We start from the raw sequence: 26806 nt of genomic DNA on the forward strand, positions 1-26806 counted from the left end.
CCTATGCCGTTAGATTATTATTTTATTTTTATTAAAGGTAAAGGCAGTAAAGGAGAGAAAATTGGAAGTCCTTAACTTTCATACTTTTTTAATGTAAAAGAAATTTATATAGTTGTCATATCAACAAAACAACAGTAATTATTTTTCATATTCAGTCAAAGTATATGAATTTAATTAAACAATAGACCAAAACTCTATATTGTTAATTATTAGTATATTAAAATTAAACTTGTATGAGCATAATTCAGGTACACTAAATTTTGATTTTGTAAAGTTTGTTGGAAAGGTCCACAATGTGATTATGTTTTTAATTTTGAAAACTAGAAATGTTTTTAAACATGAAAATACTTTTCAGAGTTAAAAAGTTTAATATAATAAATATTTACAATATTAAAAATAATTTTACCAAATATAATATTTTAATTTATATTTATTAAATTGTTTTTATTTTAATTTACTAAACATAGTTATTATAACTTTTGAAGAAAACTATACTTAAAAAAGTTAATTTTAATAAACTATTTTTTTTTTAAAAAAATCAAAACCTTACCAAACTGGAATACAATTAATCTATCAATATGCAACCTCACGTTTATCGAATTATTGATTGGGATATGAATATGATGTAGTCTTCTTCATCCTACCTAGACCCTAGTAAGCGCATTTCCAGTCATGTTGCTTTAGTTAATGCTTTAACTAGGAACAAATATAATTTACTTGAACAAAAGAAAGGCAAGGAGAAACTATTAAAGGTCTATTACATACAATTATAAATGCAGCAACAAACGTTATGAACAAGCAGCTAAATTATGTTGTCTAATGTATGTGCTTGGTTCAGCAATAGTAACCACAAATTTTCAGCACCAAATTCCATGTACAAGTAGAATATGTTTTGTGCATCCCCCTGATTCAGACTTCAATTTTCGTATAGCTCCAAAATCCCATCAACACTTGAAACCACCACAAGCAATAACCCACAATACTATGATTAAGATAAGGATTCCTCCTCCCACCATCAGCTTCATCTGGAGATTCTGCAGCCACATCTTCCTTCTTAGCTGCCTCCCCTGCCTCTGAAAGCTGTCGGCCTATATTTTTCAATGGTAAACAAAAACAATCACATTAATAAGTTGTTTCATAGAGATTATCTTGATTCAAACAATAATAATAAATACATACATACCTGGAATTGCAAGTTTTCTGTTTTGTCAACCAGAAGTTCAATCTTCTCTCCACGATCCAAAACCTTCAGACCAGTGAGAGTGCGAATGTTGGTTAAAAGTTCTTAATATTGATCTAAACTAAGTGGTTGGCATCCTCTCTGTGCCGGTCTAATTGTCATAGCCAATGAATTGATATGCATATACATTTTACGAGTAACCAGATGCAAAATTATGGAATTACAAACTTTGAAGAACATGGTATCATGCTATGAAATTTAACACCAAGCTGTTTCATGAACCCATGGTTGCCAGTTTGAAGTTGCATGCCTTTTCTAAATACATATACGAAAAGGAATTGTTCATTTTTGTTCTACTTCCCTTAACAAGATTGTTTATTACATCCTAATTGTCTAAAATTCTTGTTCACTGTGATATTAGAAACTAGCAAAGGTGGTAAAATGCAATACTGATTGACCTTATCAAAATCTGCTGGTTTGCAACTTGAGAATCATGCCAACACACTCAAAACAATAAAAAAGAAGATGGTGCAACATTCAAAATTTTAATTGAACAAGCTAGTAATTAATTAATTTTACATTGTAAGGGGGCTACATTATGGAGATAGAACAGTACAATTCAAGACAAATCAGCATTCTACAAAGATGCAGGACTCGGTTAATGTATGATTGATGTCAACAAAAGAATTGTCCATGTATGTGTCATTAAGCTTAGAGTCATATACCTTCTCAATGTTGTCCATCATTATTCCCTTGACCTCGGTTATCTGAGCCTTCAATTTCGATAGTTTACTTATTTCTTCCGGGTGGGTCAAGCAATACTGCATATGCTCCTTAAGCGCTGGTCTGAGCAACACGGTAAGAAAATACTAAGGAGATGGCAGCATAAAGCAGTTAAAAAAACACTTAAAAAGGATCAAACATATACAAACCCAAATTCACGATCTAGATTATAGGCGATGCTAAATCTGTCTTCGAATAAGTCATCATCTTCATCGTCATCAGCAAGTGGATGGGCACCGTCATTCTTAATGCTCGCACCATATCGCTTCACAAAATCATCCTTCACCCGTTCAAGAAATACAAAAGGAACACTCCTTCCAACCGATTCATCTGCGACAATAAGGAAAACTGCAAAGCAGAGGGAAACATTTCAGCTGAATGGAAAAAAAAAAAACTAAAACAGCAGAGCCGAGCCAATAATACACAAAACAACATAGAATAATCCATACCAAATCCACTATCTATGAGGAAGTTAAACGTGTGACCATCACATGAATATGTGTATTTGCTGCTATTTGAAGGCAGCTTCTGCAAGCACTGAACAGCAATGGTGCTGAAATTTCCAGTATATTGCGTGTGTTCTGCTAAGACAACAGTTCCTTTGGCAACAAAGCTATATATTAAACCTCTCTGACTCATTTCCACAAAGCACCACCACCACAAGTTACAATCAATACCACAATAACCTGCTCACCCTGCTAATAACAGATATTAATTAAAATGAAAACCAAAAAAAAAAAAAGCACAAAAAGTTATGACAACTACAACTACTGAAGAATTAGGTTTTTAGGTTCTAGTTCAATTCATAAGCTAAACCGAATGAAAAATTCTGTTCAGAAAAAGAATTTTTGTATGGGGGGGTGGGGGGTGGGGTTCAGAATTTGCAATCACTGAAGGAAAATATCCAATTCACAATTATGGTGCATGCACGGTTTCGATCTAGCAAAATCTACAGTCAAATGATGAACAGAGAGTAATAAAACTACAATCCCAATTCGCCTTCGATCCTTTGATATTATGGGGAATACAGCTTAAGCAAGAAAAACCCAATGGAGAAAAAGAGAGAACTTTAACAAAAGTGAGTCTAAAAACTAGAAACCCAACCAAACCCTGTGATCTAATCTGGGGGATCTACGAATCCTGATAAAAATCGACCCTCGCATAGAAAATAAAAAGAGAGAAAGAGAAGGAGAAGGGGGAGAGAGGAACCTGAATTCAACGGAGAAAATCGATGTTAAATTGCTTGGTGCGGAAGCACAGTGAAGATGAAATGGAAAGTGATGAATGATGGTGTTGACGGAGAAAAAGATGACAGCGGTTACTTTATCAGCTTCGCCAAGCAATTCTGGTAAACAAGGTTTAGTGTGTTACTGCAACACTAATTATTCCTATAATTTCCTTAATTACTCTTTATTATTTTTCGTATTTAATTACTCTTTATTATGACATTATCTTTACGTTTACATGTACTCAATTTAATTATCTTTAACTCTTTGTACCTTTGATGAATAGATTTTAAAATTAGATACTGATCTTTTTACATTTTGTTAAGTAAAAAGTTAACATATTATTTCCGTAATATTTAAAAAATAATAATTAAGTTTATCTTTTTTTTACCAAAGATAAAAGACTCGAATCCGCAACTTCTTAATTGAGTATAGGAAGATTATGTCATTTAAGTTATAACTTATTCGCATAATTAAGTTTATCTTGTTTAATTTAATATTATAATTTTATATATATAATCTTTATAATTATATATTTATTATATTTAAAATTATATTATTATTTTAATTATAATTAATAAATACTAAATAAATTAATTTTGAGTTATTTGAGCTGAAATTTTAATATCTCTCAAACATTATTGTAGTAGTATTATTCATAAGAATTTAAGATGTAACGGTGCAATTAGTACATACTTATCGTAAAAAATTCGCACTATATTCTATAGATTTATTATACATGTCCACTTCAGAGTAATTGTATCGGATGACATGTCGTATTATTATTATTATTATTATTTTAATAAAGTAGTTTAAGGGAATAGGAATATATGCTGTAAAGTATTTGGCTACGGAAAAAAAATTTAAATAACTTTAAATGATTAAATTATCATTATTTAAAATGAATTTTTGAAAAAATTGAAAATAAAAAAGATAAAAAGAGAGTGTTAATTATAAATTAAGAACTTAATTTTAATGCATCCATAGAATAAAATATTTTACAAAATTATTTAATTATATTTATTTTTTTTGAATAATCGTTCACATAGTTAATTAAAAATATAATTATTTAAATGTATGTATAAAATGTTAAAACTAATTTACTAGTGTATTAAAATTAAATTTATAAACTAAAATTAAATACTACTTAAAATTTAAACAGCTAGATACAACTATCATTAAGCAAGACATAGGAGCCTTAAAGTTGATCTCATCTACCAACCCAAATCAGCACTAATAAAATGTGTGTATGCATTAGATCTTTTACCATTTTGGAAAGAAATAACTTAATGGAGTGTAAAAAATATTAATGAGATTTCTTAGTAGTTAATGTTAAATGCTTCTTTTAGATAGATCTGCATCTTTGGGGAAAGAAACAAAAGAAAAAGAAAGAAGGAAGAAATTTTCAAAATGCTTAGCACAATAGTAATATTGCATTAAATAAATCTATGATCACAAGTCACACCAAGCTAGTATTTCACAAAAACTAGTAGTACTAGTAGTAGTAGTACATTACATGGCAAATCCACACACACATTCTTTATTTTTGTTGATGACCATTACAAGTTACTAAAGTACTTAAGTTTCTAATTTAACACAAACGTTTCCAACTCTGACTATGCATCAGAACTTGTTCTTGTACCAATAAACACCCTTCTGAGAAGCTCCATCATCTGGCTCCACATAGAGGCACTCTTTGGCTTCTCTCCACAATGCTTTGTAAACTGGGGTGCCATCAAATTGGTAGTAATCACCCAATATTGGCTTTATTGCATTGGTTGCTTCCATTGCATGGTAATGAGGCATTGTTGAGAACAAATGATGAGCCACATGCGTATCAGTTATATGATGAAATGCCTTATTCAGTATCCCATAATCTCTGTCCACTGTTGCCAATGCTCCTCTTAACCAGTCCCATTCGGATGAATCATAGTGAGGCAATGATGCATGTGTGTGCTGCAAATAGGTTATGGTAACTAGAAACCCATTCACAATGAGCAATGGCACCCCATAAACACATACCACCCAACCCAAACCTTTCAAAGTTGCTATGTGATATAGCAGATATGTTACAGCAAAGACAGATGAATCTGAGACATAAATTAGAAGCCTTTCCCTGTTAGAGTATATGGGAGCATAAGGGTCATAGTGGCTTGCAAATCTATCATAGGGTCTGCCAGAAACATTGAAGGCCAAGTACAAGGGCCATCCTAGTGTGAGTGTGATGAAAAGGGAAATAGCCCTCCCTGGTGGATTGTTCATGTACTTGTTATACCATGATACCTTTGATTTTGGTTTCGGGACAAACACTTCGTCGCGGTCGAGGGAACCTGTGTTGGAGTGGTGGCGGCGGTGGCTGATTTTCCATGAGAAATAAGGAACTAATAGACAAGAGTGAAGGGTCAAACCAACCATGTCATCAACAAGTTGGTACTTGCTGAAGGCATGGTGGCCACACTCATGAGCAATCACCCAAACACCGGTGAGAATGCAGCCTTGGATGGCCCAATAGATTGGCCAAGCAAGGAAGGAAAATGGGTATGGAAGCTTGTGGAAATAAGTGGTGGCAATGTAGAAGAGTAAGTAGGCCATTAAGAGATCATAGACAACATATGAGAATGATATGAAAAGAGAACGTTCAAAGCAATGTGGTGGAATTGCTTTCTTGAGTTGGCCAACACTGAATGGAGGGTTTGAATGTGGAACCCTTGAAAGAGGCTTCTTTTGAGCTTCAATCTTAGTGACACGCCCTCCAGCTCCCATTGTTGTGTTGTTAAAGCTCCTGTTACCAATGTAGAAAGAAAGAGTTAGCACTTTGCACTACTACAAAGCTAATGGTTCTGATATCTAAGAAAATGAATGAATGATAGTCATTGCAGATGAGAGTGACTTAAACCATGACCAGAAAAACAGCAAAGAAAGGATTTCTGATATTACAACCAGTTATTTGAAGTTCTATTATGCCTTGGGAATCCTATAAAAATAGAGAAAAGAAAAGAAAGGATGTGAAAATGCCTAACACAATAGACACCAATTTCCAAACACATGTGGCATTCAAATATCACAATTTAGCTTATCATGCCAAGTGACTAGTATGAGTGATGATGTTTTGCACCCTTCATTTGACAAGAAAGCATGCATCTTCTATAATGAGGGACAGAGCAAAAGAGCTTGAAGAGTGTGCCAGGGGTTAACCACTACAACACACACAACTGTTTGGATTTTGGATGGTGGTAGCAGTGTCACAGACTCACATGACACATGCACAGAAACATTAATTTCACACTATATATATAGTTGTAAGGGGCATGATTCTGAGGTTCACTTGTATTAGTATACGTGTGAGGTTGACATGCAAAAACTATCATAAACCAAACACAAATACACAATGACAAAATCATATATCAGTGAGGGCCCAGAAGCAATTACTAATGCCTTAATGTATGCAAATATTTTCTTCTAATTTTTCTCTTCAACCAGAATGAATTATACTACTAAAGGAAATGGCAATGGATTTCTGGTTTAGTAATTCATACTAACAGAAAAAATAAAATCAAATATAATTCAGTCATTTACAAGGCAAATTAGAAAAGAATATTAACCTCAAGGAAAAGATTATGGATAAAAAAAATTGCAACTATACTCCAAAAAGAGAAGTTGTGGTGTTTTTGTATTACATTACATTCCTTATTTATATATTTACTATCCATGAAAGAGTAAAAAGGGTCCCATTAATTATTGCTTGGACTTGGAGCCAGAAAATAAAAATATTAAAAAGAAAAAGTGATGGGGAGAAGAAAACATTTTGCAACAGAATAATCTTATGGTTTAAGAGATATTCCTATTTCTATATGACAATTTTCATGTCATATATGTAAAGATATAAATGATAGGTGTCATTTCCAAGAAGGAGTTCAATGAAAAAAGGGAATCTTCAGAGATTCCAAAGAATAAATAAATAAATAAAAGAAAAATGAAAAACGGACGGCTATGAAACCAGCTGAGATAACAAAACTGTGTGTCTGAGGATAAAAGAAATTTGTCAGCATTCTCATTGATATTGTTTAATGCAGAATCTGAAATCCAGTAGACATAACATGGAAGAAAACTTCACCAACCCTTACTTCAGAATTCAGAAAATCCAAGGTTATTATAAAAGATCAAAATAAGAAGTTATCCAAGCATGCATGTTGATGTTATAGAAATGGACACAAGAAGAAACCAGCAACACGAGTTCAATTTTTTAGAGCGATTTGCATGAATTATATAGAAGAATACAATGAGCAGAAGCAGAAGTGCAGAACAAAGAAATAATGAAAGTTTTATAATAAAAGGGACATAGTGCAAACCGTGAAAGCAATTCCAACAGAGAGAAGAGAAGTGAGTGCTTCTCCTATGATGAATCTCGCAGCCACGTTTAAGGTTTTATGTAATGTGTTAAGTTGTTGTCTCACTCACATTGGGTTTTTATATAATACTATCCGAACCCGCGGCTAGGGATGTCAATGGGGCAGGGCAGGGGCGGGGGATGCCTCCCTGCCATTCCCGCCCTCAGATTTGCTCCCCATCCCCGCCCCCATTCCCCGCCGTGGGGGAATATTGGTCCCCATCCTCATTCCCCACGGAGCCCCATTCCCCGCGGGGACCCCATTCCCCATCTACATAATAGTTCTAACTAATTATTAATTTTCATATGAATAGAGCTGCAAGTATCTATCTTATACAAAAACTGCAAGATTTTATACAAAAAGTCTAAATGATACGATGGTGACTTCTTTCGAAATAACGCAATGGGGGACGCAACGACGAGCCAAAGGATAAAACAATGGACGAGGTGAGAGACGCGGCAACAGAGAGGAGAATGAGAATGGACACGACGACAAAGTTACGAAAAGGAACGCCACAAATAGAAATTACGACGCAGTAAGGGTGATGGCACGGTGAGGTGTGATGATGCGGTGAGAAGGGTGACGAGGGGGTGGCTGCAGAGAGGTTGGATAGAGTATGGACAACTTTAGTGATCTCTGAATTGAAGAAGGGTTATGCAAATAAAGATTAGGAGTTTTGGGTTTCTCTATATATGTGTGTGTGAGAAATGACTAAAAAATATATATGAGAAATAAACTATTAAGAATGATTCAAGGAATTCATAAATTTCGGGGAATAGCGGGGACGGGGCGGGAATCCCCGCTCGGGTCCCCGCGCTTACTTCGGGGGAATTTTGTCCCCCATCCCCATCCCCATGGGGAAAATTCCCCATAATCGGATCTCCATTCGGGGCAGTCCCTGCAGGGATCCCCGCGTCTCGGGAAATTTTGCCATCCCTACCCGCGGCTACCCACCCGTCCATACTTGTTGGGGGCGGGTAATTATCCATCTCGCATCAAGACGGATTTTTAGTGGGGTAGGTTCTTGGGAGGGATGGGGCGGGGTTGGGTTTATGTAATATCCGCCCTTACCCATCTCGCTATATATATAATATATATAATTTTAATATATAATATGTATAATATATGTAAAATAATTAGTAAATAATTGATAATATTATATTATATTTAAATTTTTTATTTAATTTATGTTATGTATGTGATGATGGTTATATAAATTTTGAAAATTTATTTTATTTATTGAATTTTAATAATTATAGAGGCGGATAGGGGCGAGTTAGGGTTCAACGTTTTACTACCCACGGGTAGAAATGGGGCAGGTTCTATGCGAGTTGTTGTACAGCAAGACGAGGTCGAGTAGAGCAAAAATCCGCCCTTACCCATCCTGTTGCCACCCTAAAAAACAGTGTGCTATATTTCGAGTTACAACAAGTTAAGGTATTTTAGTTGGTGTGATCAATGATCAATGATGATCTAACCCACCAATTTAGCATCAACCCTAATAAGACTTTTTTTTTTAAGATAATAGTAATATTTTATTCAATAAATAAATAAATATAATATCCAAAAATTAAGATAAAAAAATAAATAAAGAAAATTTTTAAATATTTATGAGTGAAATTGAGAGAAGAAAATAACATAGAAAAATAGTAGAAAAAAAATCTTAGATACTATGCATAAGGTAAAATAAATAGTTCCTAGTTCAATTTAAATGATATTACTAGCACTTCTTTTGGAGACTCCTAGAGATGCTCAAAGACTCGCCGAAGCCTCTCCTTTCAAATAATTATAATAAAAATCAGTCGAGCTCTTTGAGGACTTGTTCTTTAAAGTCCAATTTGTAACACCGAATTCCTCCACTAATCAAAGAACAAGGAACATTTAAAGCTTGGAATGAGGTAAGTTAAAGGACTTTTCTTCTATATTAGATTAGCGTCTCCACAGAAAAATAGACCCTGCATAAGTGATTTTAAAACTTACTTGCAGATAAGTTACCAAAGGGTTAAATTCGTGTCTGAGCTTAAATTCTATGAAACATGGATACGATATAACACATGATACGTAAACACACGAATTTTAAATTTTTATAAAATATGATAACATATATATATATATATATATATATATATATATATATATATATATATATATATATATGGGGTAAAGTATTATTTTGATCTTCAATATTTGGACCGAATTCTAATTTGATTCATAACGTTTCAAAATCTTATTTCAGTCCCAAAATTTTTTAAACATCTTATTTTAAGCTCAAAAATTTTTTTAAGTGGGTTTAATATTATCTCACCATTAAATTTGATACAAATAATTCTTATATTGAAAAGTCAATATTCAACTTTAATATGTAAGTAAAACTAAAATTGATCTACCAACGATCAATAATATAAAAGTTTTTTCTTTGATTTTGAAGCGTTAATGATTGATTGTTAGAATTTGGAGTTTTGTAGAAAAAAAAAATTGACGAGAAGTGTTACAAGAATGTTTTGGTTATGTTTCTTTTAACACATGAAAGAAGATATGACTTGATTGGTAACGTTATTAACATCTACATCACTCATTCTATTAACTATTAGAGTCAAATTTAACAATAGGACCACATTGAACCTGTTTGAAAATTTTTAGGACAGAAATAAAATGTTTGAAAAGTTAGAGACCAAATTAGAATTTGGATCAAATGTTAATGACCAAAATAATACTTTATCATAAAATATAAAGTATTTTTAAGATGAATTGTAATGTTATTTTAATAATATATTGATATAAAAATATAAATTAATTTTTTAACTATTTTTAATGTCTTTTTTAAATTATATAAAGTATTTAAAATATTTTTTATTTCTATAAATAATAATATATTATTTCTAAATTTATTTCAAGAATACATGTTAAAAATAAAATTAGACACGCTGATATGTGATGGTATTTAAGTATGTCTAAATGTGTTAGAAAAAGAATTTTTTATTAAAACACAATTAAACAAGAAGACACGCATGTCAAACGAGTGTTATATCCAAAATATGTTTAACATGCAAACATAATAACTTAATGAAGTGTCAATATTTTATAGGTTCAATTTGATATTGATATACGCATCTGGTGACTATATTTATTGTGATTATTGGTGGCTAAGAATTGACTAACTAATGAAGAGAATACATGTGACATTGCTCAATGTTATAATTATTGTACATTATACGGGTAATAAATTTGGTTGTGGAAAATTGAAAAGTTTTAATTGCTTTTGAAATGGGTTAATTATTCTGTTGATCTTTTGTAATTTCATCAAATTTTTAAAAAGATTTTTGTACTTTTTTTTAATTGGGTATAAAAAATGTTAAAATTAATCAAATATTTCTTCCAAAATACATGCAGACAAAAATTTAGTTAGGTTTTTAATTATGAATATTTTTAATTTGTAAAGAAATATTCAGTTAATTCTAACATTTTTTTTAGATTAGAAAAGATTTTATTATAAATTAAAAATAGTGTAGAAACCCAACTAAAAAGAAAAAAATTATAGAGACCTAATTAAAAATTTAATAAAATTATAGAAACTAACAAAATAATTAAACATTTTAAAATAGATAAAATAGAGGTGTAAAAATAATTTTATTTTTCTATAAGTTCTCCCTTTTAGAGCTGTAATCCAAATTGTATATTCACCGAGGACTGAGCTCGACAGAGACCCTCTAATGATTATTAGATATTGCTCATTTGGTTTGAAGCCGGCATTGCTCCCTCCCTGGTTTGAAATTCAACCTCGTCATCGAGGCTAATTGACGCCAACAAAGAGCGCCGGTGGCAGTATGTATCCTACCCGCATGTACCCAACACAACCCGCAGTGGATAGAGTTGAGTGCGGAGCAGGTAGGGTGCGGTTGAGGGATATATATATATATATAGGACTCTCACTTGGTGTAAAAAAAACTTTAATCACTAAGCCAAAGTCATTAATTGATGATTTATTACGTCTTTTTTATATAAAAGCCAGTGGGAATGGATCCTCTTAATTTTTTTTTCAATTTTTTTGTAAAGTAGTGTGATCTTTTATCGTACACTCTTTAAGTGAGATAAAAAAAAATATGTGAGAGAAGATATTAACGATAAGATATCACACTTTACAAATAAATTTAAGAGAATTCATTTTCAAAGCGAGTTCTATTTTAACGATATATAAATACAAAATTATATCAAATATAATGCTCATAGACTTCCAAGGATTTTATTTGTGTCGGTGTTATTAATTTTAGTAAAGGCTTTTATATAGAATTGAATATTTGATGTTTTGTGTTGTTTATGGGATAATTGTGTTATTTATGGGATGATTTTGTTGTTTGTGTTGAATTTTTATTTTGCATGATCGTCAAATTATATAATAATGTCGCATCTTTTCGGTAACTCACGGATAGAGTTAGATACCCACAAGTTAAGAACAGATAGGGTTAGAGTTGAGATATTTTGAACTCACGGATAAGATTTGGTCCATGCACTATCCTATCCATTGCCATCCCAAGCACCCAACAAGGATGATGCGACAAATTACCTTCTAGGACGTCTCCTCCAAGAACTAGAACTTGCCAATTTCAAATCTTCCTTCAATGTATACACCATAGTTGCCAATGAGGAGAAAGCTTTGTCAGTTCTTGAGTTCTTTTGATATTGCATCGTGTGTCACTCCTCACCTTTCGCTTTCAGTCTTCCGTCTTGATACATTTTTGCCATCTTCTGTCATCGACAACTTTGAGCATTCTGAGGGTCATCCTTCAAGCATCTAAGCCTCCCTTACATAGAGGGGATATCTACTAGTGTATAATAAAATGAAGATTTTATTATTAAAAAGAGTAAAGATCTAATTCGACCTTTGTCCATTTTTATGAAGGGTAAGGCGTCTTTTGTCTAAAAAGGGGTACTTCGGTCATCAATTTTTTCATTTTAGAACAATACGACTCCTCTGTTAAAAAATCCATTAATAGTAACAAAAATTAGTTTCGTGAGAGTTTTATTTGTAATTTGTGGAATTTTCTCTACAAAATTTTTTCAATGATATAACTAACTATGACAACTACTTCTATCGCCTTTTTCATTCTCGTAATTATCACTTCTACCTCTATTATTTCTATTGTATAACCATACGTTATCACCATCATTATTTTTTTTATTGTCATCGTCATTAATACAAATATTATCAACATTAATGTTATCTTATTTTATTTTTTGTTCGATGTTATTTTTTTCTTTATAAGATCTTCGTACTGCAATTACTTTTGAGTAAAGTACTAAATTGGTCTCTCACGTTTAGGTGTAATGTTGTTTTAGTCCTTAAGGTTTAAAGCGTCCTATTTGAATGCAAAAAGGTTTCATTTAGCTTCAATATAGTCTCACCGTAAGGTCAAAGTTAAATAATTAACCAAATGTCCTACACAACAGCAGTACAAGAACAAGGTCGATAATCTGGAGAATAAGTACAAGCTCTAGAAGTACAAAATCAACTGTGAATGCATCAATACATTTATTTATCATTTTTCTTACAATTTAAATGAAATATTTTCTATAGAACTAAAGAGAATGATAAATAAATATATTGATGCATTCACTGTTGATTTCGTGCCTCTGAAGCTTGTACTTATTCTCCATATTATCGATCTTGTTCTTGTATTACTATCATGTAGGATACTTGATTAATTATTTAACTTTGACCTCACGGTGGGACTATATTGAATCTAAATGAAACTTTTTTAGATTTAAATAGGACACTTTAAACTTTAAGGACCAAAACAGGATTATGCCCAAACGTAGAAGACCAATTTAGTACTTTACCCAGTACTTTTTCTCTTACGACGTCATTTCTACCAATAGTCTTTTTCCACTTAACTACCACCGGTGAAGAAATTTTTCAAAAATAAACTTATTAATAGTTTGTGGGAGTTTAAAACCTCACAAATTACAAATAAAATCTCCACAAAACTAATTTTTATTACTATTTAACAAAATTTTTAACAGAAGAATCATATTATCCTAAATAAAAAGGTTATGGATCAAAATATCCTTTTTTTTTTAGACAAAAAATACCTTATCTTTTGTAAAAATGAACAAGGATCGGGTTGGATCTTTATTCTTATTAAAAATACTATATTTACATAAAAAATTAACTATTAAATTAGTTATTATATATTTTTGTATAAATATATATTATTTATATTATTTTTAATATATATTTTATACATATAAACCTTTAAATTTCTTCTTAAACTCTAATATTTTACCAAACAATAAAATAACAAAACAAGTGACAAATTATTATAATGAGTAGATATTAATTAATTAATTAATTTATTATTTCAAACCCAAATACAAACAAACCCCACTCCCCCTCCAAAAAGGAAAAAAATAAAAATCTATATATCAAAGAAAAAGAATCTAGTGTTGTGACGAGGATGGATAAGGACGATGAATGCCCATTTATAGGTGGCATATTTTTTCTATGTTAAAAAAAATAAGTTTTTAGAATGAAGCAAACTTAACGAAATTTGAAACGTAAGCTTTGTGTGCCTAAATACATGTACTGAGACAAAAGGATTACATACACAATCAATAAAAACACCCTTCTTTCTCTTTATTTTCTACTAATAGTTTTCTTCCCTCTTTCTTTTGTTACTACTTATAAATATATGAATAATTTTTACTGAAATAATTATATTAATACTAGAGTCTTCTATTTACATATCTTTATTTTATATTTAGTATATCTTTTATTTATTTTACAACACGTTATCAGCACGAGACTCTGATCAAATTTTAGAAGACTCCAGCTAACAAATTTTCATTATGTCGAAACTCTTTCATCTTGAATTTAATACTCTTGATATATCTGGAAATAACTATTTATCATGGATATTAGATACTAAAATCCATCTTGATTCACTGGATCTTGGAGATACCATTAAGGCTGAAAATAATGTATCTCAGAAGGATAAAACCAAGGCCATGATTTTTCTTCGTTGTCATCTTGACGAAGGATTGAAAAATGAATATCTCACATTAAAAGATCCTGCAGATCTGTGGAAAGACCTTGACGAAAGGTATAATCATCAAAAGATGGTGATACTTTCTCAAGCCCGATATGTTAGAGAAAACTTTCTCGACCTTCCATGCCTCGAATGTGCTCCTGCAGCAGCAGTATCGAGAAAAAAGATTTAAAAAATATTCTGAGTTAATTTCTTGCCTTCTTGTTGCTGAATGCAACAATGATTTGTTTTTAAAAAATCATGAAGCGCGCCCAGTTAGCGCTGCCCCATTTTCTGAAGCAAATGCGGCAAATCATAATCCCAGAAGAGGTAAATGACAAGATTTTGGTAACAAGAAAAATTATGGAAGAAAAAGGAGTTATGTTCACAAGAAATGATCTCACCAGAAGTGGGATAGAGAAAGAAATATTGGGCAAAATAAATCAATTGAGGATAAATATTTCCGTTGTGGTGGAAATAGCCATTGGTCTTGTACCTGTCATACACCAAGGTACCTAGTCGATCTATATCAAGCATCTTTGAAAAAAAGACGACAAAGAAAAGGAAACAAAATTTGTTTCAAATGATGCTGAAAATTCCACCACTCATTATGATGTATCTGATTTCTTTGAGGATCCTGAAGGAAATATTGGTCATTTGATCAATGATGGAATAATTTAATATATGTATTTGTTAAGTATTCACGTGAATAAATAATATAAGAAACTTCTTATGAAGTTTTATGCATTTGAATTTCAAGTGTGATATATATGAATAATGTTTGATAAAATATTTATCAAGTTACTGAATGTGCCAAGATAATAATAATAAAATTTTATACTATACTTCTTATAAAAATATTTTCAATCAAGGAAATGATTTTACTGCGTAGATATTTCTACTCATTTTATTATTTGTCTCTAAAGAGAATGGTAAGGAGATATAGTGAAGATGTTTGCCTTGCGGATAGTGTAATTTCGCACACCATTCTCAAAAGTAATATATATTTTATCCATCTTGTGCCAAAAGAAGAATATGTTAATACTATAATTGGCTCAGGCAATGTGATAGAAGGCTCCGGAAGAGCTATAATTTTGTTTCTTGGAGGAACAAAATTCATAATAAATAATGCACTATTGTCTACTAAGTCTCTAAGAAACTTATTGAGTTTCAAAGATATTCGCAGAAATAGATATCATATTGATGCGTGAGCATCTTTTCTATCTTTTCCTAGTGAATTTGCATTCAAATTGTTGAATTTAATCAAGATTTAAATATCTTTTAGCCACTATGGATGCTACTTTGAGTTGTGTGCAATTCTATTTATTTCAGGTAGCATTCGGATGGATTTGATGGAGTTTCTGTAGAAAAAGAGAAGAAAGTGAATGATGTTATCAACCCTGATCTCTCTGCACTCCAACAAAAATAACTCAAGTTACATAAGTCCAATTGATGTGATTCCAATGGCATTGAAAAGTTAACTTTCAGAGCTTTCTAACGATGTATAATAGTGTAAACTTCTTCAACAATTCGACCTTGGTGGCGTCTAACTTAAGAAATCCCAAATTAGGCGCCAAAGGAGACTCCACACGCCAAAACCATGCTGCAAGGGTGGCGCCTAACTTGGCTTTTCCCAAGTTAGGCGCTAAGACAAAGGAAGACATGCCCAAGTTCACTGCCATAGTAGCGCCTAACTTGAAAAACTCCAAGTTAGGCGCCAACCTTGAATCAAGACATGGTCCCCACGCTCCTCCAAGCATTCATTCAAAGATCTTTTATTAATTTTGATTAAAACTTTATTTTATTTACAAATAGGAAAAGATATTATTTAGTTTTAGAAAATATATTTTATATTAATTAGGATTAGATATAAAAAGGAAAAGAATCAGCCCTTCGGGGATCTCTTCTCTCATACCTCATTCCACACTTTACAGTTTTTCAGAATCCTTATTTTTCTCTCTGAATCATGAGCAACTAAACATCCACTGTTAAGGTTAGGAGCTCTGTTTATTCTATCGATTAATACTATTCATGTTCTATTTTAATTCATGTATTGATTTCAATTTCAAGAATTATTTTCGTTCTTTATTTTATGAATCTGGGTGGAACGGAAGTATGACCTTATTCTAATTGAGTTCTTGTAAAACTTGGAAAAGCTCTTTGCTTGAACAACAGCTTGAAAATAATTTCTCCTAAATTTTTAATTATCTGGACTTAACGGGATACGTGACATATAATCCTCTTATATTTGGGTAATTAGGGTTTTTGTAGCACATAAACTAGATTTGAACTTAACCCTCTAATTGGAATCAAGTGACCAAAGAATTGGCGGTTGATGAAGGTTAGAGGAGACTAAAAAGGTCTAAGGAATTAAGGTTTAGTCACATATAGTTTGCCATAAATTGAATCTTGCATGATTAAAGTAGTTGGTAAGAAAAGTTAATCCGGAAAATAAATATCTTTGAAACCTTAACTGTTTTCTCCATATATTTCACAAACCGTTTACTGCTTGCTTTTTTATATTCTGAATTTACTGTTTAATGCAATTGAGACTCAAGTACTATTTTCTGCTTGTTTAATTAAGTAAATCATTCAATCATTGTTGCTTAGTCCATCAATACTCGTGAGATCGACCCTCATTCACTTGAGGTACTACTTGGTACGACCTGGTGCACTTGCTGGTTAGTTTGTGGGTTATAAATTCCGCACCAAGTTTTTGGCGCCGTTGCCGGGGATTGACTGTGATTGATAACTACTGGTTGTTTGATTTCTTAGATTAGGCATTTTTGCTTTAATTTCATTTAACTTATTTCTTTTAAAATATATATATATTTTGATTTATTTTATTTAAAATTTTTTTCGCTTAATTTCTGAAATTAAGTTTAGTGTCCCCTTAATTGTTTATTCTTCCTAGTTATTTTACTTATTGAGTTTTAATTTTATATTCCTTTTTGTTTATTAGTTATTTTATTTTCTTAATTATTCAGTTTATTTTCGTTTTTTTTATATTTTATTTTATTTTTTTTATTTTTATTTTTCTTTATGTTCTTTCTTTTTTACTTGCCTGTTTACCACATGGTGCGTTTAATTCTGTTTGATATTTTGTGCTAAGGAAAAATAATAGAAAGAGATCACATGTGTTACTACTCACACCCAATGAGTGATTCATATTATTGTGGATGGATCGGAGGAACTACCCGAATTTTGGTTGGCAAAGTCAAAACCAAAAAAACTTCAGTGCTCCATGTTCCAACTATCAAGAACCATCATCTCCATATTCATACCAAGAACCACCACCTCTCTATCCATATCAAGAACCATCATCTTTCTACTCATATCAAGAGCCACTATCTCCCTACTCATACCAAGAACCATCCTCCTCTTTTTATTCATATCAAGAGCCACCATCTCCTTATTTATATCAAGAACCATCAGCTTTTGAACATCTCATGAAAGAATGCATACATGATATGAGGATGAGTGTAAAAAATAAAGATAAATATGTGGAGTTGATTATCAAGCCCCAGGAAGAGGAACAAACAAACTCCTTCCCAAGAGATACAATGCAAGATCCTATGAAAGAAAGTGAGGAAACCAATCAAATGAGTTCATACTCCAATGAATTAGAGAACTCTCCATCCTCATATATGGAAGAAGAGGAATATGCACAAACAAAGAAAAAAGATGCACAAACAAAGGAGGTTGTAAGGAATGAAAACAATCATGAGAATCTACATTCCAATGAAGCAGAGAGTGGCATAGAGAGTGAATTTATTGAACCACCAATTCAAGAAGTTCTTGATAAAGGATACACTCCAACCATCACACAACACCCAAATTTTGAAATTAAAGAAGTGAAGGCAAACAAGGAAAGCACTAAAAAGGGGATTGTGACAAAAAAACAGAAGAAAATATCCATGAAAAAGAGAAGGTCAGCAAAAAACAATCCAACCTCTACCCTAACAAACAAGGTAAATCAAGCTAATCACAATAAAAGAGAGCTTGTTAGAAGGAATTTATATCAGGAGGAACTAATTTTCTCCTCTACTTCCTTGGAGTCATTTCTTTTAACTAACTGAAAGAAGAGGAAGAAAAAACAACAATCAACCGTCAAACTAATAATGTTAAAGAAGCGCTTGTCAGGAGGCAATCCGATGTTTTCGTATCCTTAAGTTTGATTTTTTTACTTTAATGTTTTTTATTTGTTTATTTAGTTTTGTTTGAATTTCTACTATTTTTCCTTTGTTTTATGTGTATTTTGATCATACAAAGTGATTAGAATAGGAACATGTGCATTAAAATAGAGTTTCGGACACCTTGGAGGAAGATGTTACAGACAGGGTGTCGCCTAACTTCACTTTCTGAAGTTAGGCGCCAATGATACATGCGTTTTGGTGTTGTTCCCTGGAGAGGTGGCCTTGAAGTTAGGCGCCAGTCATGCGTACCAATTAAAGTTTGTTGCTGGATGGGTGTTAGGCGCCAGAAAAGGAGAACATACATAAAGTTAGCGCCAAATAGGACTCACAAGCAAAGTTAGGCGCTGGAATCACCTTTCACTCCAAGTTAGGCGCCAACTTGCTTTTATTAGCTAATTCCAAACCAAATCAATATAAATCCTGCACCAAATCAAATGATTCGGCCCCACTATGTGTCAACTTCATCCATCTTCACCCTGGAGGAAGATGGTGCGGACAAGGTGGCGCCTAACTTTACTTTCTGAAGTTAGGCGCCAATGATGCATGCGTTTTGGTGTTGTTCCCCGGAGGGGTGGTGCCTAACTTCACTTCTTGAAGTTAGGCACTAGTCATGCGTACCAATTAAAGTTTATTTTTGGATGGGTGTTAGGCACCAGAAGAGGAGAACACACATAAAGTTAGGCACCAAGTGGGACTCACAAGCGAAGTTAGGCGCTGAAATCACCTTTCACTCCATGTTAGGCACCACCATCTTTAAATTAGGTGCCAACTTGCTTTTATTAACTAATTCCAAACCAAATTAATATAAATCCTGCACCAAATCAAATAATTCCGTCCCACTATGTGTCATCTTCACCCATCAATTTTCCCATCAATTCCTTTCCTTTTCTCCTTTCCTATTTATTCCCTATTTCCCTTCCATGCTTATATATGTCATCCCTATACCCCCTACTATATATATAACCCCCTCTCCTTAACCCCCTTATATATATATATATATATATATATATATATATATATATATCTCCACCTTCCTTCCCCCTTTGAAGTTAGGCACCAGTCATGCATATCAATTAAAGTTTATTGCTGGATGGGTGTTAGGTGCCAGAAGAGGAGAACACACATAAAGTTAGGCACCAAGTGAAACTCACAAGCAAAGTTAGGCATTGGAATCACCTTTCACTCCATGTTAGGCGCCACCATCTTTAAATTAGGCGCCAACTTATTTTTATTAACTAATTCCAAACCAAATCAATATAAATCCTGCACTAAATCAAACGATTCCGTCCTACTATGTGTCATCTTCACCCATCAATTCCTTTCTTTTTCTCCTTTCCTATTTATTCCCTATTTCCCTTCCATGCTTATATATGTCATCTCCATACCCCCTACTATTTATCCCCTCCCTCCCTCCCTCCCCTCCTTCCCCCTTGAAGTTAGGCACCAGTCATGCGTACCAATTAAAGTTTATTGCTGGATGGGTGTTAGGCGCCAGGAGAGGAGAACACACATAAAATTAGGCACCAAGTGAAACTCACAAATAAAGTTAGGCACTGGAATCATCTTTCACTCCATGTTAGGCGCCACCATCTTTAAATTAGGCGCCAACTTATTTTTATTAACTAATTCCAAACCAAATCAATATAAATCCTGCACCAAATCAAATGATTCCGTCCCACTATGTGTCATCTTCATCCATCAATTTTTTTCCTTTTCCCCTTTCCTATTTATTCCCTATTTCCCTTACATGTTTATATATGTGATTCTCATACCCCTACTATATATATATAAACCCCCACCCCCTTAGCCCCCTTATATATATATATATCTTCCCCCCTCCCCCCTTTCCTAACCGTGATCTACCTCCTCCTTTAAAACAGAAAAAAACAAAAGGATGATGGATAAGGATAAGGATGAGACAAAATCCTAAATAGTTATCTAAAGAGGAGTGTTGTGACCAAGGTAGAGAAAATCGAGATTTTACGTGAAATCGAAAAAATAAATAAAAAACGTAAAACGTAAAATCTTAACAAGATTTAAATCGTAAAATCGTCAGACTTAGTACAAATTTCGTAAAATCGATAAACTCATTTAAAATCGTAATATCGGAAGATTTTAAGAGTTAAATCGAGATTCTAGCTACTATGGTTGTGACCAAGATAGATAAGGATAATGAATGTTCATTTATGGATGACATATTTTCCTTATTTTAAAAGAAATAAATTCTTAGATAAAGCAAACTTAATAAAATTTGAAACGTAAGTTTTGTGTGCCTATAAATACATATACCGAAACAAAGGGATTACACACATAATCAATAAAAATACCTTTCTCTCTTTTTATTCTCTACTAATAGTTTTCCTCTTTCTTTTGTTATTACTTATAAATATATGAATAATTTTTATCAAACTAATTATATTAATACTAGAATCTTCTATTTATATATTTTTATTTTATATTTAGTATATCTTTTATTTCTTTTACAACATCTAGAACATAATTTTCTGAGTGAAAAATTGAATGCAAATCCAAGGAGCCATGAAGATCGAAGAGCGTAATATGAATATGGGGTGTTGGTTTAACACGCGTTCACGTAGGGCTTTACTTGGCCGACACAGCACATAAATTGGATCATTGGCACAGAAATTGAATCTTCTCAAATTTTTTTCTCATTTGAGAAAATAAGATATGATTTTTTATTATATATTTTATAAGTATAACCAAAAAAATAGAGAAAAAGCATAAAAGGATTACATATTATTTGGCCAACATTGCACAGAAATTAGATTTTTTCAATTTTTTTTTACTTAAAAAGATAAAATATAATTTCTCATCATACATTTTATAGATGCAACAAAAAAAAATATTAAAGAAATTAAAAAATTAAAGATCACACACTTTAGTAATTTACACCTTAAAAAAAATGAAAAAGACCCATTTTAGAGTGTACATCACTCTAGTACCTTTTCGCTCAAAACCATTTCTGAATTTTCATCATTTCAAAAGAATGGTTTGAGCAGAACTAAGATGCTCTGCACAGGGGCGCCATGTGTAATATCATGCAAAGAACACGAGACATACCCCTTTAATCATTCATGCATTGTCCTTCTTTTTATTACATCTAAGACTAAAAATATACTGATTTTGATCCTTACCAAGTGGCGTTTTAACCGATACCATTTTTATTATTTCCCGACATGTTATCCATAAATCCATGAACTTTTTTTTAAAAATAAATAAATTGTACACTTCAAGACTGGCATAAAGCAGTTCAAAAGAGCTGAATATTTCATAAATAACTGAATCTAGTAATAGACGGATGTTCATAGAGTCTGAATCCAGTGTTATTAATTTCTTCAAAATCAAATGAATTTGAAGAATGTGAAAGAGTTGCACCAATCATAGCAATAGGTTCAATTGAGAAAAGAACAAATTGCACCTGTTTTTCTTTCTTTTCCTTTCTTTAGGAAATAGTCTTCTTTCTTTAACCAAAGAAGCTATGCAATTTTGGAAAAGTTTAGTTTGAAATGAATACTAGTTGCGTAACTTGGCTCCAAGAATAGAAGGAGCTTCACCTCTTGCCTGCTTCACATAGGCAACATATTCACTGTAGTGCATTGTAAATAAGGTACTTTGGTATTTGGTCAGCTGTAAACGCTTCCTGAGTGACTCTGTGATTGCACCATTGTAGCCGGCTTTGCGTATCAAGGAATCGATGGCCTCTAATTTAGTCCAACCTGAATCAAATCAAAGGTTTTGTTAATCAATTGTGTTCACTAAAAAGGAAAATAGCAAATGTAGCTACGTAATCTGAAGTTGGACAATTAAGTGAAAGTGCTTTCCATAATATTTATAGTTAGCCTGAGATTTTTGTTTAATTCTGGAGTGCAGACAGAAATATGGCATTATTGCTTTGAAACACTAACAAACTACAACCAAAGGGAAATGCAAAATTTATTCTCCTTGAGCTTTCACCATGTCAGTTAAAGTTATGTAGGTAAATAAAGATAGTGTTTTCTTTTTTGGGGGGAATAATTTCTCTGCAATTTTTGTTTGGATTGAGCATGCCCTTTTACTTTGGAACAGTTTTTGATGATTAGGTAAGAATTCCCACAAAAAAAAAAAAAAAGAAAAAGAAAATACTGTTTTAGTATTCAAACAAAATACTTAATGACAACTCCCACATGGCCACATATAAATTAATGCTTGTAGGCAAAGGTTACCTTCATGGGCAGCCACTTCAGGCAGGTATGTGGCACTTCGCCTTGTGTTGTAGTCAGGATCAGTAAATTCAATAATTATACCATGTGTCCCTACCTGCAAAGGCAAACCAGTAGAATCTGAATGTGCAAAGAATTCCAACTTCCAAATGATTGCCAGGTATTAAAACTGAATAAATGGGAGATGTGGTGTCCTTAGAACAAAAAGAGTGTGATCAATTCTGCTTTTGTAGTTCAGTTGGAAGTGATTCAGTTAAAATTGATCTTGGAGTAAATCAGTTTATGTTTGGTACTTCATCTAAAACTGATTTTGACAGAGTAAAACTCAGAATCATTTTTTGCCTCCAAAATCAACCTTGTGGGTTGGGGCACCCCCCCCCCCCCCACTACATAGTTATATAACACTGTACGACCATTACACCCCAGAAACCAAAATAGCCAAATCAAGCACATACCTCCCAATCAAGGTAGTCGTTAGCATTTTCATAATCAGTAAGAATAGATACTGTACACTCCAAAGTAGGAAGCTCTTTTGCCTGTATGGGTGGAAATCTGCGGTCTCTGAGAGCGCTGCAAGAAATTTTAGAAGCAAACACATAAGAATTATCATGAATTTGAGGCCAATAAAGTTTTAAGTATAAATATATGGATGTGAATCAAATCAAAGAGAAAGGAAAATTATAAGGACCTCATTACGTTACATTACTTTTACTAAACAAATCCTTATGCTTAAACTACCATGGGAGAAAGAAAAACACAGTAAATGCATGTATACCTATGACAGATTCACTCCTATTCATAACCAATTTATGTAAAATCATAGTTTGAAGCATAATCTTTCAAGTACTAATATGTTAACACACCTGTTGAGCGCATAATCTTTGAAGCCATTGATTAAGCCGCGTGCTTCTAGAGAACCAATACATCCCCGAAGTCGAGGCTCGCCGCCATTTACCACTTTCTTCCATGTAACAAATAATGGGCTGAAACAAAGTACACTCTCTTCAAACAGGTATATCATAGACTATTGCTCGAACATAAATGATAATCTCATGAGAGAGGCATATATTTCTTCTTAAAACTAACAAATCCAAGACCTAATTACAAGAGCATACAATGAAAACTACACTATAGTTGCTATTGGCGAACGGCACAATCCAAATCCAAATATTTATTAAACACAATGTTTAATTATACCAAACCAAAATTTTCTAATTGAATTTGATGTGTACAGTGCATAGTGCAACGCCCACCATAGCTAACTGTTGTGGGTAAGCAATAAGCAATAAAGCACGATTTATAACAACCATGGTGGAAAGCAAACCTTTCCTTCTCCACCCCGAATCCACATTTTTCCTTCAATCAAATAAACGTTAGCATCTGACCGGTCACAGCTATAATAATATCCTACTAACGGAAACCACTCAGAGAACAGGGTAAAATTCACACAGGGAATATGAAAATTAGTAAATTATCTAACTATGATTAACTTGTAAAAATCTAAACAATAAGCGATCAGAATAAAAACAAAATAAATGAAGTGTGAGCTCAACCTTGGAGTCGTTGCCACTTAAAAGAAACATGGAAATAACATAATTGAGAGAGAGAGAGAGAGAGAGAGAGAGAGAGAGAGAGATTACTGTTGACCCTCGTCAAAGGCAGGAGGAGGAGCATCGTGACTGTTGTAGTGAGCAACGAGGGTGTCAAAGCAGTACACAACCATCTCCTTGTTGGCGGACACCATTTTTGCGTGGGTTTCAAAGTTGCGAAAAGAATTATTAGGAACAGCTTTTCAGAATCGAAATTCTGAAAACGCTGCCGTTCGGATTCTTCCTTCTTCGGAAGCCGATAACAGACGCAGCAAAATAAATTGGGAGGCGAGACTTTTGGAGTCGTTGGACCCTACCTACCTGCCTAGCAACCCCTTTTTCTTTTTTTCTCTCTCTGTTGGGCTTCCTTGCAAGTAATGTGCACTTTCTACTTTTTACTATATTGCCCCTCTCGCTTTTCTCCATCTTCGAATATTTTTTAGTGGAGCAAGTTTCAATGTCACCTCACGTCCTCACCTCTAACTAACTTGAAGCCACTGATTTTCATTTCACTAGGCCTCGCATATTGTACTGTTATAGTAGTAGCTAGAAAGTAACAACTTCCGTGACTATTTCTCATGTTGCAAGATGTTTTTGGTGTGTATGCATTATTCGTCATCACCGATCATACAAGCCCAGACCAAGTAGGAGCTTTACCAGGCCTTCTTGGCCCAATCTAATCACTGAAGCATGCTGGCCTGCTTCTGTTTACTAAGCCCAATTTAGGGGATAGGTCAAATTTACTCTCAATGAGTTTATGTTAATAAGCATGAATAAGTCACGGTAACTGGAGTTCAGATCCGTAATTAGTTTTTGGTCTGTTGAATTGGAGTATACCATAATGAGAAACAAAAAAAAAAAGTTAAGTTTAACCAATTTGAGTTAGTTTACTAGTTTATTTAAGTAGATAAGAGATTTTGAATTTATCTTATACATATAATAATTTATTAACTAACAATAAATTTTTAAATAGAATTTTAATTTATAATAAATTAAAAATTAGAAAATATCATAAAAAAAATAATTCTCCATAAAAATGCTAGAGAAGCTACCTTATCGGGCACGTTTTTATCTAGTTCCTTTTTTTTTAAATTCAATTTCAATACCAAAAAAAAATCAAGTTGAGCTTGCAACATCAACAAACTCACATAATCAATATCTATAATCTATAATTCTATACTATATCGGTGCTGAGAATTGAGGTAATTTGTCATGTATTTTATTTCTTTCACATTTTTTTAGCTTGTTTTATATTTATCTTTCACACAATTTTACAAAATTATTAAAACTAGTGTATGTTTTCGTATCGCATGGGGTAAAACATAAAATTATATAAATTTTTTTATTAAAATTTAAATAAAAAATATCTATTATAATTATTATTATAAATATTTTACAACTTAAAAATATTAAAAATAGTTAATATTTATTTTAATTAATTTGAATTGGTTGAATGGTCATCTCATTTGTCCGCTTAAGTAAGTATTTAATTTGGAGTTCGAATCTCGTCTTATATGTATAACAATCCATTAGTTAGCGACAGACCCTTAATAAATTAAGCATCAATATGTGGTGGATTAGTTCTCGACTTGTCGAGTTAGGAAATCCGTAGAAAAAAAAATTGTATTTGTCTTTAAAATAAAATAATTTTTCATTAATAGCAATACTTATGGACTTTTGTCTTTGTTAAAATTTATTTGGGAAAATTTTATTTGTTGGTATCATATTCATTCTTAAAGTCAAAATAATGTTATCAACATTGTTACTTGTTAAAACTTCACATTTTATGAAATGATTTTTAAATTTTCAAATTCATAAACTTATGTCATTACAAAAGTTATTAGATTGATTAATATTTTTTGATAACATGGTGTACCAAAACACCATCGTTGAGTGTTGAGTATTAGTTAGTGTAAAAAGAAACCAATAACAACTTTTGTTATTCAATATATAATTTATTCTATTGAAAAAGAAATTAATATTTTCTAAACTTGTAAATACATTTTCTTCTAATTTCTTACACCATTTTATTTGACAATATTTACCAATAAAAATAATAAATGGCCATACTATCCTACAATACATATGATGTACAAAGTAATTTCTTATCTTGAAATGAATTCTCGTTAGTGAGATAAAATTTAAAATATTTTTATTTTCTTACTTAAATTTAAATTTAAATTTAGAATTGATTAACAACTT

General features: G+C 32.3%; 4 protein-coding genes across 14 annotated transcripts in view; 1 reads left to right on the plus strand and 3 right to left on the minus strand.

Moving 5' to 3' along the window:
* The window catches only part of LOC107617766 (lysine histidine transporter 1), a 122262-nt gene that overhangs the window by 70918 nt on the left and 24538 nt on the right, over positions 1-26806 (plus strand). The gene's annotated exons all lie outside the window — the stretch shown is intronic.
* On the minus strand, positions 742-3364 carry VAMP727 (vesicle-associated membrane protein 727). Of its 2 annotated transcripts, none has more exons than XM_088499751.1 (6): positions 3173-3364; positions 2413-2658; positions 2113-2311; positions 1906-2026; positions 1184-1246; positions 742-1088 (listed from the first exon to the last, which is right to left on the minus strand). In XM_088499751.1, exons 2-6 carry the CDS (start codon positions 2600-2602, stop codon positions 945-947), a joined length of 717 nt encoding a protein of 238 aa, XP_088355877.1. In that variant the 5' UTR covers positions 2603-2658; positions 3173-3364; the 3' UTR covers positions 742-944. The 2 variants fall into 2 exon arrangements, with proteins under 2 accessions (XP_088355877.1, XP_088355878.1); XM_088499752.1 differs by having other exon boundaries at positions 2413-2661; positions 3173-3317.
* On the minus strand, positions 4604-7692 carry LOC107619143 (omega-6 fatty acid desaturase, endoplasmic reticulum isozyme 1). 9 transcript variants are annotated; one of them, XM_016321372.3, is made up of 2 exons: positions 7539-7692; positions 4604-5971 (listed from the first exon to the last, which is right to left on the minus strand). In XM_016321372.3, exon 2 carries the CDS (start codon positions 5950-5952, stop codon positions 4813-4815), a length of 1140 nt encoding a protein of 379 aa, XP_016176858.2. In that variant the 5' UTR covers positions 5953-5971; positions 7539-7692; the 3' UTR covers positions 4604-4812. The 9 variants fall into 9 exon arrangements, with proteins under 9 accessions (XP_016176858.2, XP_020966670.2, XP_016176860.2 ...); XM_021111011.2 differs by lacking the exon at positions 7539-7692 and adding an exon at positions 7314-7478; XM_016321374.3 differs by lacking the exon at positions 7539-7692 and adding an exon at positions 6792-6810.
* On the minus strand, positions 22053-25060 carry LOC107618917 (AMMECR1 family). Its single transcript, XM_088500094.1, has 5 exons — positions 24656-25060; positions 23879-23998; positions 23471-23585; positions 23019-23112; positions 22053-22532 (listed from the first exon to the last, which is right to left on the minus strand). The coding sequence occupies exons 1-5, from the start codon at positions 24757-24759 to the stop codon at positions 22330-22332; spliced, it is 636 nt and encodes a 211-aa protein (XP_088356220.1). The 5' UTR covers positions 24760-25060; the 3' UTR covers positions 22053-22329.

The sequence above is a fragment of the Arachis ipaensis genome, chromosome B9, assembly GCF_059453495.1.
Source record: "Arachis ipaensis isolate K30076 ecotype BB chromosome B9, ASM5945349v1, whole genome shotgun sequence".
Classification (NCBI taxonomy): domain Eukaryota; kingdom Viridiplantae; phylum Streptophyta; class Magnoliopsida; order Fabales; family Fabaceae; genus Arachis; species Arachis ipaensis.

Excerpts from the sequence above, each read along its gene's own strand:
- LOC107618917 (XM_088500094.1), bottom strand. The coding sequence starts at position 24,759 with ATGGTGTCCGCCAACAAGGAGATGGTTGTGTACTGCTTTGACACCCTC. Across the intron at positions 23,586-23,878 it reads AAAGATTATGCGCTCAACAG|CGCTCTCAGAGACCGCAGAT; the intron begins GTGTGTTAACAT and ends AATTTCTTGCAG. Across the intron at positions 22,533-23,018 it reads TGAAGTGGCTGCCCATGAAG|GTTGGACTAAATTAGAGGCC; the intron begins GTAACCTTTGCC and ends GATTTGATTCAG.
- LOC107619143 (XM_016321373.3), bottom strand. The coding sequence starts at position 6,236 with ATGTGTTTGGAAATTGGTGTCTATTGTGTTAGGCATTTTCACATCCTT. Across the intron at positions 5,972-6,129 it reads AATAGAACTTCAAATAACTG|GAGCTTTAACAACACAACAA; the intron begins GTTGTAATATCA and ends CATTGGTAACAG.
- VAMP727 (XM_088499751.1), bottom strand. The coding sequence starts at position 2,602 with ATGAGTCAGAGAGGTTTAATATATAGCTTTGTTGCCAAAGGAACTGTT. Across the intron at positions 2,027-2,112 it reads AATCTAGATCGTGAATTTGG|ACCAGCGCTTAAGGAGCATA; the intron begins GTTTGTATATGT and ends CGTGTTGCTCAG. Across the intron at positions 1,089-1,183 it reads CAGAAAACTTGCAATTCCAG|GCCGACAGCTTTCAGAGGCA; the intron begins GTATGTATGTAT and ends TGAAAAATATAG.